This window comes from Ornithorhynchus anatinus, chromosome X1 (assembly GCF_004115215.2).
Source record: "Ornithorhynchus anatinus isolate Pmale09 chromosome X1, mOrnAna1.pri.v4, whole genome shotgun sequence".
Lineage (NCBI taxonomy): Eukaryota > Metazoa > Chordata > Mammalia > Monotremata > Ornithorhynchidae > Ornithorhynchus > Ornithorhynchus anatinus.
In genome coordinates this window covers 54,494,916-54,512,131 of record NC_041749.1, presented here as the reverse complement: position 1 = coordinate 54,512,131, position 17,216 = coordinate 54,494,916, and the positions used below count along the sequence as shown (strand labels likewise).

The window sequence follows — 17,216 nt, the reverse complement described above, 5'->3', positions numbered from 1 at the left end:
TGGGTAGAATGAGATAGAGGAGTTAAGGATAACGCCCAGCTTATGGGCTCGTGAGACGGGAAGGATGGTGGGGCCGTCTACAGTGATGGGAAAGTCAGGGGAAGGGCAGGGATTGGGTGGGAAGATAAAGATTTCCAGTTTCGGACATGTTAAGCTCGAGGAGACGGGAGGCCATCCGAGCAGAGATGTCCTGAAGGCAGGAGGAAATGCAAGACTGCGGAGAGGCCGAGAGATCAGGGCTGGGGATGTAGGTGAGGGTATCGTCCATGTAGAGGTGATAATCGAAGCCGTGGAAGTGAATGAGTTCCTGGCTCTGCCACTTGTCAGCTGTGTGACTGTGGGCAAGTCACTTAACTTCTCTGTGCCTCAGTTACCTCATCTGTAAAATGGGGATGAAGACTGTGAGCCCCACGTGGGACAACCTGATTCCCCTGTGTCTACCCCAGCGCTTAGAACAGTGCTCTGCACATAGTAAGCGCTTAACAAATACCAACATTATTATTATTAGTTCTCCAAGGGAGTGGGTGTAGATGGAGAACAGAAGGGGACACTGAACCACCTCTTCAAATTCTTTGATGTGACTCTGGCTAAAGTTTAAGGGGAAGTGGAATTTAGGGAATACTGGGAGCTGAGAAAAAGGTCACCCGGATGTATTCAAAAAGGGCAGTGTTAGGGCGCATCTGTCAGGTTCTGACGAAGACAGTTTTTAACTGTTTCAACAGTTTTAACTATCTTAAACGTCTGTGTTTGCTTGTCGGTCAGCTCCCCCTACAACGATTGACACCCCTTCGTTCAATCGAATTATTAAGCGCTTCCTGTGGGCAGAGCACCGTACTGAGCGCTGGAGGGAAGCGGCAAGGTGTGGTGGATGGAGCACGGGCTTGGAAGTCAGAAGGTCATGGGTTCTAATCCCGACTCTGTCACTTGTCTGCCGTGTGACCTTGGGCAAGTCACTTCACTTCTCTGGGCCTCAGTCACCTCGTCTATAAAATGGTATTTTGGTATTTGTTAAGCGCTTACTATGTGCAGAGCACTGTTTTAAGCACTGGGGTAGATACAGGGTAATCGGGTTTTCCCACGTGAGGTTTACTGTCTTCATTCCCATTTTCCAGCCGAGGTACCTGAGGCACCGAGAAGTTAAGTGACTTGCCCACAGTCACGCAGCTGCCAAGTGGCAGAGTCGGGATTCGAATCCCTGACCTCTGACGCCCAAGCCCGACCTCTTTCCACTGGGCCACGCTGCTTCTCTAAATGGGGATGGAGACTGTGAGCCCCACGTGGGACAGGGACAGGGTCCAACCTCATTTGCTTGTAACCACCCCAGAGCTTAGTAGAGTGGCCGGCACATATAAGCGCTTAACAAATACCATAATGATAATAACATAGTAAGGGCTTGACAAATGCCATCATGACTACAATGGTGACGGTTCCGTGACCACGACGAGCTCCCGGTCCAGAGCTCTTCCACCCCTTTGGGGAACCACCGATCTAGGGGCCGTTGAGGGCGGGGGACGAGTCTGCCGCCTGTCGTAGTGTACTCTGCCCGGCGCTTAGTACAGCGCTCTGCACGCGGGAAGCGCTCCGTAAATCGCCTCGATCGACCGGGGCATGCGGGGGACCTAGAATAGGCGGAACCTTGATGTGAGGAGGGCTCGTTGCCGGGCGGGGTCGTTTCAGTGACGGAGCCAAGGGCGGGGCGGACTCCGTGACGCCGATGGCGGAAGTGATCGGGCCGGGCCACCGCCGCCGTCGGAGCTGCCACGTCCGAGCCCAGAGCTGCCGCTGCCATCGTTGCCGCCGTATTCTGCCCCGGAACCGGAGTCTCCGCCGCCGCCATGGTGAGAAAAAGCAGCCCGGGACTGAGCGGCCGCGGGGGGAGGAGGGAGAGGAGAGGCGGCGTCCCTAGTTGAGGAGTCCGTCCACGCACGGGATCCCGGGGAGGAGAAAGGGCCTTCCCCGATCCCCTTTGCCGCCACTCTCTCCCGGCCACCCACCTCCTCCTCCTCTCCCTCCCCAGCCTTCATTCATTCAGTCGTCCCCTTGTGGGGGGGGGGGCGTCCTCGCTCCCTCCTCAAAGCCCACTGGGGCTCTAAGGCCTCGGGGTGGTTGAGGGGGGCAGTGAATCCGTGCCGGGGGCGAGGGGAGGAGTCCCTCGGGGTTGTCTGACTAAAGAGAGGCCCTCGATGCTGGCGTGGAACCGGCTGCCACGTCCCCAGCGCCCCTCGGGCGGGCTGGGGTGCCCTTTGGATCGAAATTGCACCGCCCGCACTTCCACCTCTGCAGCCGTAGATAGAGACCGGGCTGAAACGCCCAAGTGCCATCTCGTTAGTCGTACCTTAGCGCCGAAGTTCCTTGAGGTGGGATGGGCTGAATCGGCCCTAACGGGAGGCCGGGCTCGTAATGAGGAGCTCAGAGATCACAGTGTGTTCATACGGAGCTCTGCGGATTGGAAATGTCGGGTGATGGAAAAAGTTAAGTAGGGGACGACTGGGTGTAGTGCTCGGTTTTAACCCCGAATAAAATGGGCATCGTCAGGAAAAACGGAAATAGACGCCGTAAGAGTCGAAATTCCAAATCATTCTTCGCTTTTTCATCTCAGGTAAAGAGTTCAGTTAAGCAATTACGCCATCCCGAAGGATCCTAAAGGCGCTTCACAGATAGATTGAGGTTTAGTTCATTTTTGACAAATAATTTGTATCGCCTTGTCTTCCCGGTCAGATTGTAAACTCGAGAGCAAGGGCTCTGTGGTTTACTTCTTTTGTACTCTCCCTGACTGCTCAGTGGGTCACTTGTTTTTATCGAGCATTTGCTGTGTGCAGAGCACTGCACCGAGCGCTTGGGAGAGTACAATATCACAGACCCATTCCCCTCCCACAGTGAACCTCAAGTGGGGAGGGGGAGACAGACATTACTATAAATAAATAAGAATACAGATATACAGCTATGTACGTGAGTGCTTTAGGGCTGGCAGGAGTGATGAATAAAGAAAGAGAGCGAGTCAAGGCGACGCAGAAGGGAGTGGGAGACAATAATAAGGATAATGATGTTGGTATTTGTTAAGTGCTTACTATGTGCCGAGCACTGTTCTAAGGGCTGGGGGAGATACAAGGAAGTCGGGTTGTCCCACGTGGGGTGCACAGTCTTAATCCCCATTTTACAGATGAGGTCACTGAGGCACTGAGAAGTGAAGTGACTTGCCCAAAGTCACACAGCTGACAGGTGGCAGAGCTGGGATTAGAACCTGTGACCTCTTACTCCTAAACCTGGGCTCTTTCTACTGAGCCACGCAAAGAAAAGGAGGGCTTGGGGAAGGACTCTCGGAGGAGATGTGCCTTCAGTAAGGCCTTGAAGGTGGGAAGAGTGCTTAGTACAGTGCTTTCACACAGTAGGTGCTCAGTAAATGTGATTGCTCGATAGCCACTTGTGGTGCAGCCAGATCAATCGATCAGCGGTATTTACTGAGCATCTGCTGTGTGCAGAGCATGTTCTAAGTGCTCAGGAGAGTACAACACATAAGATCTAGGTAGAGGGCTTTAGGCGTACAGAATCCCAGTTGAGGGTACGCCACTTAGCAGCAGCGAGGCAATTTGGCCCAAGATCCTGAAGGTAAACTGCCTTATACAGAAAATGCTACAGGATTCTGAATTTCTTTCTGCTGCAGGAAGACCTCATTCAAAAATGCACACATGTTTATCAACGGATCGATCAATTGTGTTTACTGAGTGCTTATTGTGTGCAGAGCACTGTAGTAAGCACTCGGGACAGTACAAAGAGTAAGTAGACAGGATCCCTGACCTCGAGGAGCTTAAAGCTTAGCAGAGGAGTCAGACGTGAAAATAAAATACAGGAAGGGGATCTCTAAGGAGATCTACATAAGTGCTGAGGGTGGGTAAGTACCTAAGTGCTTCCCGGGTATGGATTTAGGAGAATAGGTGACTGACGAGACAGGGAGAATAGGGTGGGGAGTAGAGAGATTAGTCAGGGAAGACTGCCCGGAGGAGATGTGATTTCAGTAGGGCTTTGAGGATGGGGAGGGCGTAGACTAGCAGATACGAAGGGGGAATAATAAATAATAATAATAATGTTGGTATTTGTTAAGCGCTTACTATGTGCCGAGCACTGTTCTAAGCGCTGGGGTAGACACAGGGGAATCAGGTTGTCCCACGTGGGGCTCACAGTCTTAATCCCCATTTTACAGATGAGGTAACTGAGGCACCGAGAAGTTAAGTGACTTGCCCAAAGTCACACAGCTGACAAGTGGTAGAGCCGGGGTTTGAACCCATGACCTCTGACTCCAAAGCCCGTGCTCTTTCCAGTGAGCCACGCTGCTTCTCTGAAGGGAAGGGAGTTCAAGGCAGGAGGGAGGGGGTGAATTGTGCAGGAGAGGTTGGAACTCTTAGGTGAAAGGGAATGGCCAAGTTTTAATGAAAAAATTGCATTAAAAGAAGTCTTCTCTTTCTGGTTTATGGCTCCCATTAGTTGAACTGCATCCTCTTTGGTTTTAGGTGTCAGTAATTAACACGGTGGACACCTCCCATGAGGACATGATTGTAAGTATGCGCTCCATTGATTGCTTAAATATTTGTAAAAGTGAATTTTTAAAATATGTAATCGCCATTTTTGTTTTTAACCATGCAGATTATGTTGTTATTTCCTGAGTCAAAGTGCTTGTTTTGAGCTTTTAAAAATCAGACCAACTCTAGTCTGTAGACAAGAAAAATACACTGATCCTGTCCTAATAATGATGGTATTGGTTAAGCGCTTACAATGTGCCAATCACTGTTCTAAGCGCTGGGAAGGGATCGAAGGCTATCAGGTTGTTCCACTTGGGGCTCACAGTTTTAATCCCCATTTTACAGATGAGGTAACTGAGGCACAGAGAAGTGAAATGACTTGCCCAGAGTCACACAGCTGACAAGTGGCGGAGCCGGGATTAGACCCACCGCCTCTGACTCCCCAGCCCGTGTTCTTTCCACTAAGCCACTTGTCTTCCCCTGAGCCACATTCCCTCTAGAAATGCCACCGGAATTTGATTCTGTGGCCTTGGTATACGGTAGAGATTTCGCCTTCCCTATTGCTGTTGGCAGTTTTTAGTTTTCCAGCCTATCGCGGAAAGGTGGACTTTACCCACAGAATCATTGCCACATACTCTGTATCTTTTGGTTGGAATGGCAGTACCTGCAAGTGGCAAGTTCACACATACCATTTATTCAGCACTACTTCATGAGCACCAGCTACTTACAAAACCCTGTACGAAATGCCACACAGATTATCTCCCCGAAGCATTGCTCAGCCTACAGCTCTTCGCTCCTCAAAACCCTCCACTGGCTTCCCACGTCTCTCGGGATCAAACGAAAGCTCCTCGCAGTTGGCGTCGAGGCTCTCCGACATATGGTCCCACCGTACCCATATGCGCTCATCACCTGCTTTTCCCCAAATCGCTGTCGTCGTTACTTCTAAACCAACCTTCTAACTAAACGTCATTTTCGACTCTCCCCACAGAGCTCTCCTAAAATCCCACCTCCTCCCACAGGGTCTTCCTGATGGTTTTCTTGGCACTCTGAGCCATATTATCTTCTCAGCCCACCCCAGCACTTACGGACTGATCTATATACCCCCTTAGGACTACGGAGATATTTTGACACCCGAGTTTGCCTACCCTGTTAGAGGGTGAACTCTCCGTGGGCAGCGAAGGTGTTGCTTCTTTATCCTGGACTTTCCAAGCCCCTGGCACAACGCGCCACCCCAAGTGGGTGCTCGATAAACGTTACTGATTACCGACCAATCTCCCCACCTTAAATCCTCCCAATTGCCGTTTGAACACGTGAGCGCCACATAAGCACCGAGGTGCACCCTGTTGCAGTTATGTACGTACCTTATGTTTTGCTTCCTCCTAACTGTTTTATTCCCTGCCCCCCTTGCTTGAGAACAGGGATCCTAACTCTGTTGACCTCTCCCAAGTGCTTGGTACCGTGCTCTGCACTCAGCGAATACGATTGCTGGTTTAATTTTGCCCCGGGGTAGAAACTGATTTCTCCCTTCCTCAAAATATGCTTGCTTCATGTAAATGCAATCTTTGACTTCGATTCATCAGACTTAGGCGTGAGTACTACGAATTGTGTTGCTCGAAGTTTTCTGTTCCCTTTTCAGCATGATGCTCAGATGGACTACTATGGCACCCGATTGGCCACCTGCTCATCAGATAGATCCGTCAAAATATTTGATGTGCGGAACGGAGGGCAGATCCTCATCGCTGATCTGAGGGGGTGAGTATGCCAGCAGACACCAGAAAGAGGTCCGAGACCAGGAACTTTACCGTTTAAACCCTCTCACGCAAAAAAAGACCTTCTCTCTCTCGGTCGTTCACTGTTATTTATTAAATGCTTACAAAGTGTGAATCATCGTGGTGGGCGTTAGGAAAGGCACACGGGCATCATTTTGAGCACGGTCACCAGGGGCTCGCAACCTAAACTTGGGACTTTCTCAACGTGTAGTACAATGGTGTATCCGCTGTGGGTGCGTAGTGAATGTTTTTCCTCCTGGTGATGAGGAGGAGAGATTTTCGAAAATGGAACCCAAGCCTGGGGGCAAGAGAAATAATGAATGCCTTCTCCAGAGAAGAGAGTGAAGCCCCAACGTTCCTCAGCCTTTTTCAGTGTTTAGCTGAAGTCCTGTTTTTCCCCGGACAGCGTGAAGGCCCTCGGAGAAAAGGGCTAGACAATCATAGCACCCTTTCTCCTCCAATCAGTTAATCAGTGGTATTTATTGAGAGCGCTTACTGTGTACAGTGCACTGTACTAAGCACTTGGGAGAGTACGGAGTCGATGGACACGTTCCCTGCCCGCAAGGAGCTTACCGCCTGCCAGGGTCTCCTTTTAGAGGCGAGGAGACAACTGAGCCAGTGAGACAACTGTGCCTCAATCTCATAGTGAGGCTGCAGTGGCACCCAGAAGGGAGAACTGAATCACAGAGTTGAAATTCAAATTGACAGAGATTCTATTCCAGGGGTGGCCAAACTGCAGTCTGGGCGCCCCGTGTCTCTTTTTCATATAACAACCACAACAACAACAATATTATTATTATTATTATTAATAATGTGTGCCAAGCACCGTGCTAAGCGCTGGGGTAGGTAGAAGACCATCGGGTCATCTGCTGGCTGGGTTGCGGTGAAAAGTCAGGGAAAGTCGGCTTTGTGCCACCGGGCCGGCCCTGTTGGTAGAGGTGGTGCCCTCGTTCCCGTGGGCCTGAGTCGGGGTGCAGCGTCCAGCTCTACTCCCTCCCACCGCCCTCCACCACATCCCAGCCTTGACCGTCATTAAATGGGAGAGTCGGGTGCCGGGGATGGAAGGGGTGCCGATTGGGAGCCGAGAGCTCTCGGTGAAGTAATTCAGAGAGACAAGTGTTGGGAGGAGGACAGATAGACACTGGTTCCCCCCCCCCCCCCCCCCCCCGGCCAGTTTCAGTGAATTAGCAGAAGTAGAAGCTGGGTAGCCAAAGCAGCAAAGCCCGTGACTTCGGGATTCCTCCAGCCGGTGCTGCGCTTTATTCCGGGTGACTTTTGCCTCCAGCTGGGAAGGAACAACTCCTCCCAGTGCCCCCGCCGAGTCTATGTGCCCTCTGCATTGCACCGCACAGCAACCTGAGATCTGGGAAAAAGCCGGCGGAGGACTCGGCGGAGTGCCATTCCGCCCTCCCAACATCCCCCTGTGCCCGAGCTAAGCCCTGGTTCCTGTCGGCTGTTTCATTATCAATCAATCGGTAGTATTTATTGAGCGCTTACTGTGTACAGAGCACTCTACCAACCTCTCGGGAAAGTACAATAAAATGAGAGTCGGTAGATGCGATTTCCCCCCGCTCAGGATCGCATCTGGAGAGTTTCCAGTACTCTACTGGTCTCGGTAGGGGAGAGGCCTATCCATTCCATTCCTAGCTTGGCCAGTGGCTAGCGAGGGGAAGGCCATCTGCTACAAGTCAAAACTCCCCTGTGCTGGGCTGCAGCGGAGCGGGAGAGAGTGGAGGCAGAAGACTCAAGTTTACTGCCCGGAAGGATACACTGCCGGAACGATTGCAGGTGGAGAGCAGGGCGTTGTGGAAGAGGTGTGTCCATGGAGTTGCTCTGGGTCGGAGACGACTCGACAGCGTAAGACAAGACAAGATGCGATCCCCGCCTGTAGGGAGTTTACATCTTATGGGGGAGATGGACGTTCAAATCAATTACAGGTAGGGGAAAGAGTAGGATATAAAGATATGAACCTAAGTGCTGTGGGCCTGAGGGTGACACAGCCAAGCGTCCGTTAGCAAGTGCGTTGTTTGTAGGCCGTTAGCAAGTTTAAGGTCTGTTGATTTAGGACGACAGAATTTCCTTGAGCAAAATGTAAATGTTCTTTGGAAGTTTGTCTTATACTGTTTCTTTATGCTTTTTCCAACTAATGTTCTTTTTTTATAGTCACGAAGGCCCTGTGTGGCAAGTAGCCTGGGCTCACCCAATGTATGGAAACGTCTTATCTTCCTGTTCTTATGACCGGAAGGTCATTATATGGAAGGAAGAAAATGGCACTTGGGAAAAGACTTATGAGTATACGGGACATGACTCTTCAGGTACACCGTTCTTTGGCCTTACCACACCTGGGAAAGGGCTCTTCTCAAAAATCCTTGTAATTGGGAAATTTGTAGCCCGGGACGATCACTCTTTCTCAGGCTACTCTCCCAGATTTTGCTTGTCTGTCTCCCTTTCCTCTCCACTTCTCCTCAATTCTGCCTAAACGGGCCTTTCCCGATGCAGCTCTTGCGAGCCTGGTACCCAGCCTTGCATTTTGTCCTTCTAGATTCAAACGTTGTTTATTTATTTACCTCTCCGTGCCCCTTCCTCCACCAGTGAACTCTGTATGCTGGGCCCCACATGACTATGGGTTGATCCTTGCTTGTGGCAGCTCCGATGGGGCCATCTCGCTGCTGAGTTACACCGGCGAGGGACAGTGGGAAATCAAAAAGATCAGCAATGCTCACACCGTAAGTAGCGGTCCTTGGCGATTTTGCTCGCAAGGGACTCGGGCTGCTCGGTTAGTTGTTCGCTTTGAGTCTCCCAAATCCCGGTGACAGTTGCGGGCGGATGGTGTGATTTCCCTGTTGTAAAGCTGGAGAAACTAAGGCTCAGGGAAGTGGCTGACTGACTGAATCCCAGAACCATGCAAGCCTGGGAGCCTAAACTATCACTCCCCACCCTGCTACTAACTCCCTGGGTTAATCTGAGGCAGTCAATCGATCGATGGTATTTACTGAGCTCTTAGTCTGTGCAGAGCACTGTACTAAGCGCTTGGGAGAGTACAGTACAGCAGTTGGTAGACCCGTTCCCTGCCCACAGCGAGGTACAGTCTCGAGATTCAAATTGAGTCCTCCTTCCTTAGTCATTTGGCATCAAGATGGAAATGGGGAAGAAGACATCGTGTATGTCGCGAAAGAAAAAGCAAGCAGCACGTCTGGTTCCCGACGCACAGAGATGTCTAACAGATATCCAGCGAGAGGCTTAGATTTGTCTCCTGCTCATGGTTCCCTCTGCAAATGTGACCTCCTGGGAGTCTGTCTTTCATTCCCGTCAAGTCGTCAGCACCATTAGACAAATCCCAAGCCCCTCCACAGTCTGTTTTTCGATGGAGACATTTCTGTCTTGGTTCTCGGTTGTTGTGTCCAGTTTAATCTTACGTCTCGGCTTATTCGCTAGCAAAATCAAGCTGGGTGCCCTGTCATACATTTGTTTATGGACATTTCCTGTGACTTCAAACCCAGAGATTATTCTCTCTTTTTAGAGGTTAAAGTGGGTGAATGGCGTTTTCTCACTGACAACTCACATTTTCTCCCCCACAAAATGCCTCAGAGAATTTTAAGCCCCAGCAGAGGCAAATCTCCTGCTCATTTTGAGAAGCAGCGTGGCCTAGTGGAAATAGCCTGGGCCTGGACATCAGGGGACCTGGGTTCTAATCCCAGCTCCCCTACCTGCCTACTGTGTGACCTTTGGCAAGTCCTCTTAACTTCTCTGCACCTCAGTTTCCTCATCTGTAAAATGGGAATTAAACACTTCTCTCTCTTCACCTTAGGCAGGGAACCCCATGTGGGACAGGGACCGTGTCCAACCTGATTATCTTGTATCTCCTCTGCACTTAGTTCAGTGCTTGGCACGGAGAAAGAGCTTAACAGACTGCCACGGTTACTCTTGTCATCACGACGATGACGATGCTTTGCTGAGCAGTCTGTTCAGGAAAACCCCAGTGGCGCTAGGTTGATCATTCAGGTGGCACGGCCAAGCATGATGGGATAAAGTCCTGAGGTTCAAGGGGGGCCCTTGACTGGCCTCTTGTTCCTAGAACAATTGTATTTTAATGGCAGAAGTTTCAGGTAACATCTTGGCTTCCTCCTCACCCAGATTGGCTGCAATGCTGTCAGCTGGGCACCTGCTGTTATCCCCGGTAGCCTGGTAGACCAGCCGTCCGGACACAAGCCACATTTCATCAAGAAGTTTGCATCAGGTGGCTGTGACAATCTGATCAAGCTGTGGAAGTAAGTGCCTTTGTTTTCTCTGTCACAGAATAGACTGGCTCTGGCATCTCGATCAATTAACGGTATTTACTGAGCACCTCCTGACTGCCATTCGCTGTACTAAATGCTTGAAGCGCTTTCACTCTCCATCTCTTGTGCTGAATAAGAAGCCCCTCCCTCTCAGTCTCTCCTGTGGTATTTGAGTTCCCGATACTCCCTCTCTACTGGTTAATTTCCAGCTTCGATTCCGCCAGGATCTGAATGCTTATGTTCTTGCTCTAGGGGAGCAGGGTCTGGAATGCGCTCGGAAGGAAACCTGTGGAGGTGTTGAATAGATTATTGGAAGTTTGGGCCTGAAGAAGCTGAGAGAGTGATCCCAAGGTGGTCTCTAGAGTTCAGGCTGAGATTCTTCAGGGAAAGGAAAGCGCACGTTACTCAGGCGTCTGAAGCAATTAACCTTCATAGGGAGGAACGAAATGGCCTTGTGGGGAGATGTAAGGTAGGCAGATTTTGCTGTGTGCTGCTCTCACTGGCTTCTCACCATCCCATTAGAGAGGAGGAGGATGGCCAGTGGAAGGAAGATCAGAAACTGGAGGCTCACAGTGACTGGGTCCGGGATGTTGCCTGGGCTCCCTCCATAGGCCTGCCAACAAGCACCATTGCCAGTTGCTCCCAGGTAAGCTGCTGCCTTGTGAGTAGGTTGTTACTCTTGTGGTAGATTGGTTTTGGAAAGCTTTGGTGAGACTGTCTTTGAAGCACCAGAGGGTTGTCCTCCCAGGTTGCTGTTCAGGCCCCGTAGCTGAACCAGATGGATTGTTACGCCTCAGTTCGGAGTTGAGTTTTCCTTTGTTTTGAAGATGAACTTGCCAGTGGCGAGACTGCATCCATCAGCGGGTCTTGGAGAGAGAATCCCTGGCACTCTGCACATGAGAATACAGCAGTGCACTTTTTCTGGCCCCTCATCGTTTGCGTGAGCAGGGCTTAGGCCCCAGTGGTCACAAGGGGAAAGGTACGTCCTGCCGCTGCTAGCAGAACTTGCCCCTGAGTCATTTTCGCTCCAGTGGTGATGGTTTGTGCTGTGCCAGCCACGCTGTCTTGGTCTCGTCTCCCCCCGCCGCTTCATGCCCAGCGGCGTCCATCGTGTAGTGAGTGGCTGGTAGAGCAGGTGCAGTCGGTGGTTACGGAACAGGATATCTCTGACAGCAGCAGGCGGCCTTGCGCTATCACTGAGTACAAGGCTCAGATCGGCTTAGTAAGGTTAAGGGGGTCTTTGCCGCTTTCTCGCAAAAAAGAAAAAAAAAAATGGGGCAAGAAAAACCCCAACCAAAGGAAAAAAATTCCCGAACGAAACGACACCCACAAAATACAGTTTTCTTCCGCACAGCTAGGCAGACTGGAGTCGGGAACCAAGGAAGGGCATCGGAGCAAGGCAAGGGCAGTCTTTTCAGGGGGACAGCGTCACCAGAGTTCCTGTGGCAGATTTGAAGGGTCCCACCCAACTTTGATCTGACCACAGAACCACCCCCGAGTCAGGCACCAATCTGATAAAGGAGAGACATCTCCAGAACACCAGCCATCCTTCTTCAGGCCATACGATCCTACCCGGTCCCGTGTGAACGATTTCACACCTGGTCGGTCCGTGTGCCACGAGGGACGCCATAAACTCTGGGCGGTGAACCTTATCACACGGTGCTCAGAGCAGAGCGGTGCGGTACGATGTGGAGGAAGCAGTAGATAGTGAAGGAGAAGGATGCAAAAAGTTAAAAGCCCTCGCTCCACCACACCAGCCAGAAAGCCAGGACCGGGGCAACCCCGATTCCCCAGAAACCCCCATATTTTGAGTCGGGCTACGGGGAGGACCCTAGCCTCTTGTTACCTGGGGCCAATTTGTGCATTATTTGTAGATTATTGTACAAAATATTGGCATCTTCAGGGGGGTTGGTAATGCAGGTGCCAGCTGCACATAGCAAAAGAGCGGGACGTATGAAAGATGAATTTAAGATCTGATCATCCTCTTCTCCGTGTTAGCCCAAATTCATAGGGCAGGGCAACCCCACTTCCCCAGGAGCCCCGTGCCAAGCCAGAGTAGTAGCCGTAATAGTAAAAGTGTTGAGCGCTTACTGAATGCAGAGCACTGTATTGAATGCTGAGGAAGTCAGATTAAAAAGAAGACAGAGAGAGGAGGTTGGCTCTGCTTGCTGCCCTTCTGCTCCCTACTGCTCAATATTTTTGTGTGGTATTTGTTAAGCGCTTCTTATGTTTCAAACACCGTCATAAACGCCAGGGTAGGCACAAGTTAATTAGGTCGGACACAGTCCCTGTCCCGCAATGGGCTCACGTGGGAAGGAGAACAGCTGTTTAATCCCCATTTTACGGTGAGGAAACTGAGGCACAGGGGAAGTTAAGTGGCTTGCCCAAGGTCACACAGCAAGCAGTTGGCAGAGGCTAGATTAGAACGCAGGTCCTCCGACCCCCCAGGCCCGTGCTCTTTCCACTAGGCCATGCTGCTTCTTGGTTAATATTGCTATATTAAAACATCCACCGTAGGTGAGGCCATACAGGAGACACAGGCTCTCCTTTCTATTGTAAACGAGGTAAATAGACATAATCAGTGGTGTTTATTGAGCACTTACTGTGTGCAGGGCACTGTACCAAAGTGCTTGGAAGAGTACAATTCAACAGAGTTGGTAGATACGCTCACTGCCCACAACTGGCATAATGACATAAGTCATTTTTTTTCCTCTCTCTCCGTCACGTGTTTTCTTTCTACGAAATGTGGAAGGCCGTGTGCTTGGGGGGGTCAGGAAAATCTCTATAGAGAAGATGAGCTGTGAAAACTTTATGGTGAAGATTAGCAGGTGCCCGCGATGGTCTGTGAAAAAGCACGTAGAGTGAGAGAAAGAGAAGAGGCTGAGAAGAAGATTGACCAGGGCAATGGGAGAAGGCGTGAGAGGTCACGTAGGCTGGATGAAGCGTTGTGGGATGTGAGGGCTTGAAGCTGTTAAAGAGAAGTTACGCTTGATCTAAATGATGAGCTAGTGGAGGGTTTTTTTGCGGGTGAGAAGTATTGGACAAGCAAACTGATTTCTCTCTGTTCATCTAGACAAATCAATATTCCGCCGCCCCTAATGAAAAATATCAAAGGTCCCCACTGACGGGGCTGACAGGGAAACAACAAACCCAGGTGCTCGCCCAATGGCTGGCTTCCATTTGACCGTCAGTAGCTGAGTCCCAGGGTTCCAACTCTTTCAGCCGTCCCCGGGCTCCGCTGTGGCTGATGGATGGATGTGTGCATTTCCTCCCAGGATGGCCGAGTGTTCATCTGGACCTGCGACGAGGCCTCCGGAAGCACGTGGAACCCCAAACTGCTGCACAAATTCAATGACGTGGTGTGGCACGTGAGCTGGTCCATCACGGCCAACATCCTGGCCGTCTCTGGAGGGGATAATAAAGTAAGTGTTCCCCCCCCGAGGTGCCAGTGCTGGCCGATTGGCCCATCAGCCTTGCCTGTTACCTCTGGTGTGTGTCGAGGTGTGGGGGGGTCGGGGCGCGGTGCGGGGGAGATGGGAGAGCATGTTTGAAGCGAGTTTTCCCCATTTGCAGATTATTTTCATTGTGGCCATTAGAGGGCCAGATGATGATGATGATGATGATGATGGTATTTGTTAAGTGCTTACTATGTGCCAAGCACCGTTCTATATAAGGTGATCAGGTTGTCCAGTTGGGGCTCCCAGTCTTAATCCCCATTTTCCAGATGAGGTAACTGAGGCACAGAAAAGTTAAGTGACTTGCCCAGAGTCACACAGCTGACAAATGGCGGAGCCGGGATTAGAACCCATGACCTCAGACGCCCAAGCCCGCGCTCTTTCCCCTAAGCCACGCGCGCTGCTTCTCCGCAACCAAGCTTCAGAAAAATCATTCATTCGCTCGATCAATCATGTATCAAGCAGTAGTGTTTGAGCACCAGCCGTAACCTGCTGGGAGAAAAAATAGATTTAGTGTATTTGATTCCTGCCCCCAAGCATACGATGTAGCTCAAAAGGGAGAAGTGTAGGAAGAATCTTTTCTACGCTGAAATGGAAAGTTTTAAAAACTGGGGCTGGGATGGGGGGGGGGGGGGGTGGCGAAGGAGAACTATCCTAAGTCGTTAGACCCATTTTCAAAGCTCAGAAGCCAGGTGTGTAAAAAGAACAGTGTTGTGTGTGTCTTTCAGAATCAGCAGTACCGAAGAGTTTAGTATAAGGCTTCCATTTTGGGGAATCTGCTAGAAAAATACAATCTGCCCCCTTTAACGCAAGAAATAGGGCTAGGCAAGTAAAATTAGACCTGGAACCATACATAAAATATTTCAACAGGGCAACACAACTTTTCTGCCTGCTTCAGAGAAGCAGCGTGACCTAGTGGAAAGAGCACGGGCCTGGGAGTCAGAGGACTTGGGTTCTAATCCTGCCTCCACCACTGGACGACTGGTCTGCTGTGGGACCTTGGACAAATCACTGAATTTCCCTATGCCTCAGTTTCCTCATCTATAAAATGGAGATTAAATCCCACTCGCCCTACCTAGAGTGTGAGCTCCATGCGGGAGAGGGACGGTGTCTAAACTGATAACGATGTATCTATCTTAGTGCTTAGAACAGTGCTTGGCACATAGTAAGCACTTAAATACCAAAATTAATTAATTCACCCAGTATCCAATTTTGTTCACTCTGAAAGTCAATTCAATTGTGGTCTAGCTTTTTTTTTTTTTTTTAAAGTACCTGTTACGCTCTTTCTGTGTGTCAAACGCTATTCTAAGTGCTGGGGTAGGTACAAGTTAACTAGGTCAGACACAGTCTCTGTCCCGCATGGGGCTTACAGTCTAAGTAGGGAGAATGGGTATCCCCATTTTCCATTTGAGGAAATTGAGGCCCAGAGAAGTGAAGTGACTTGCCCAAGGTCACCCAGCAGAGAAGTAGTGGCGCCAGTATTGGAACCCTGGTTCTTCCGGCTCTCAGGCCCATGCCCTCTCCAGTAGGCCACGCTGCTTCCCATTCTGGATGTGTCAGTCTGGAGCTGTCCTGTATGTTTGCATCTACTTTAGATCAGGCTTAGAATCAACACAGTCTCCCCTGGGTCCTCCAGGTCAGGGATGGGAGGGAGGGAAATGTGAATTAAAAGAGGGAATGGAATTCAGAGAAATCAGCCTCTGAGTTTCCCATGAGTCACTTTAGGGGTTTTAATCAGGGGGATGCCAGGGTGACTCAGGGATTAAACACCAGTTTTGAAAATTCTGGGGCTGTGGCTATTAATCCTGGCCCTGCCAACTAACTCCGGGAGCTCCGCTTGGGGCAGAGAATCCCCCGAGGGAGTGGGGAGGACAGTTTGAAGATTGAGTTAGTCAATGGGTTAAATTTGGGTTTTTGCCAACAGTGTTTGGAATTGGCCAACGATTGACCCTGCAGATGTTTCATTTCAGATCAGCTGTCGTTCTGCGTTGCCCAAGTAGTGGAATTTAGCGACCACATTCAGCTGGTTCCAAGTAGAAGACACTTTGAAGGCAGGATTCAGGGGAGAGCATTCTTGAGCAGTGATTCCCAGTTGCTCCAGAAGAATTTACCTTCAGTCATTCCATCATAGAGTCTCTGCTTTCAAAGAGGTCGGCACCTCTACCCGCCCCGTCGGTAGCCATCCCCAAAGCAGGAGATTCCACGATGGCCCTCAAGCATGCGTTCCAGGGCCCACGGAGCGCTTAGTTTTCCTTCCAAGAGAAGGAAGAGGTAGAAAACCCCTGAAAGACAGGGCTAGGTTAGTCCCGAATGCCTCTATTGTTGTCTGACAGCTGAATTCTGTGCTTCCAGGTCACTCTTTGGAAGGAATCTGTAGATGGACAGTGGATGTGCATCAGCGATGTCAACAAGGGCCAAGGCGCGGTGTCTGCTATCACAGATGGCCAGCAGAACGAGCAGTGACAGATCAGAAGCCACTCGGAGCAGAGAGCCGAGCAGTCCAAGGCAGCAGCTAGATGGCTACCCATAACTATGATTTATATTACTTGTAATGCCCCCTTTCAGATGATGAAACATTTCCTCTGAACTGGGAAGGCAAATAAGTCACTTCCAAATCCAATCTTGCTTTTCCATGAATAACTATTACAGATGCAACCACAGTATTGATAAATTGCCCTTGGCTGGTTGAAAATGCTCACGAAGAAAAAAAAAATGTCTCCCGCTCCTGCTAGAACACGGGTTTTCATTCTGCATTTTGGCTTCAGTGTCATTGAGGGATCAGGGAATGTTCAATCAGGGAATGTTCATTTAACAATGTGAGCCTGATAGATTCAGAATACGCTGGGGCCAGAAATAAAGGAATTATGGAATTTCTTTGGTTTTTCAAATTTGGAGTTTCAACAAAAATTAAATAAAGTAATGTTTATTAAAGGTCTGCTGCCATCTCCTTAATCTTGACTCTTAACACGGGAAAGTCCTCCCTGCACATTGCCAAAAATATTGCTGCAGAGGACCGTGATTTGAGCTGGGTTACACTTTGGTTCTTGAGCTCTTTGGGGCTAGTTTTCCATTACCGTGAGACATCTTAGAAGTATACTTTCTACCCACTAGCTGGGCTCCTGGCCGGGTTTTGCCCCACCCACTTCTCCATTCCACTCCATCCTTCACCCTCCTGCAGTTCTACCTCCCGGTGGTGAAAAT

At 50.2% G+C, this 17,216-nt stretch overlaps 1 protein-coding gene across 1 annotated transcript; it reads left to right on the top strand.

Annotated features, from left to right (window-relative positions):
• The first annotated feature begins 1,709 nt into the window (after positions 1 to 1,709).
• On the top strand, positions 1,710 to 16,950 carry SEC13 (SEC13 homolog, nuclear pore and COPII coat complex component). The gene is made up of 9 exons (XM_001509045.6): positions 1,710 to 1,838; positions 4,506 to 4,550; positions 6,151 to 6,266; positions 8,447 to 8,598; positions 8,876 to 9,009; positions 10,418 to 10,551; positions 11,083 to 11,206; positions 13,836 to 13,982; positions 16,368 to 16,950. The coding sequence occupies exons 1-9, from the start codon at positions 1,836 to 1,838 to the stop codon at positions 16,476 to 16,478; spliced, it is 966 nt and encodes a 321-aa protein (XP_001509095.2). The 5' UTR covers positions 1,710 to 1,835; the 3' UTR covers positions 16,479 to 16,950.
• Positions 16,951 to 17,216: the final 266 nt, after the last annotated feature.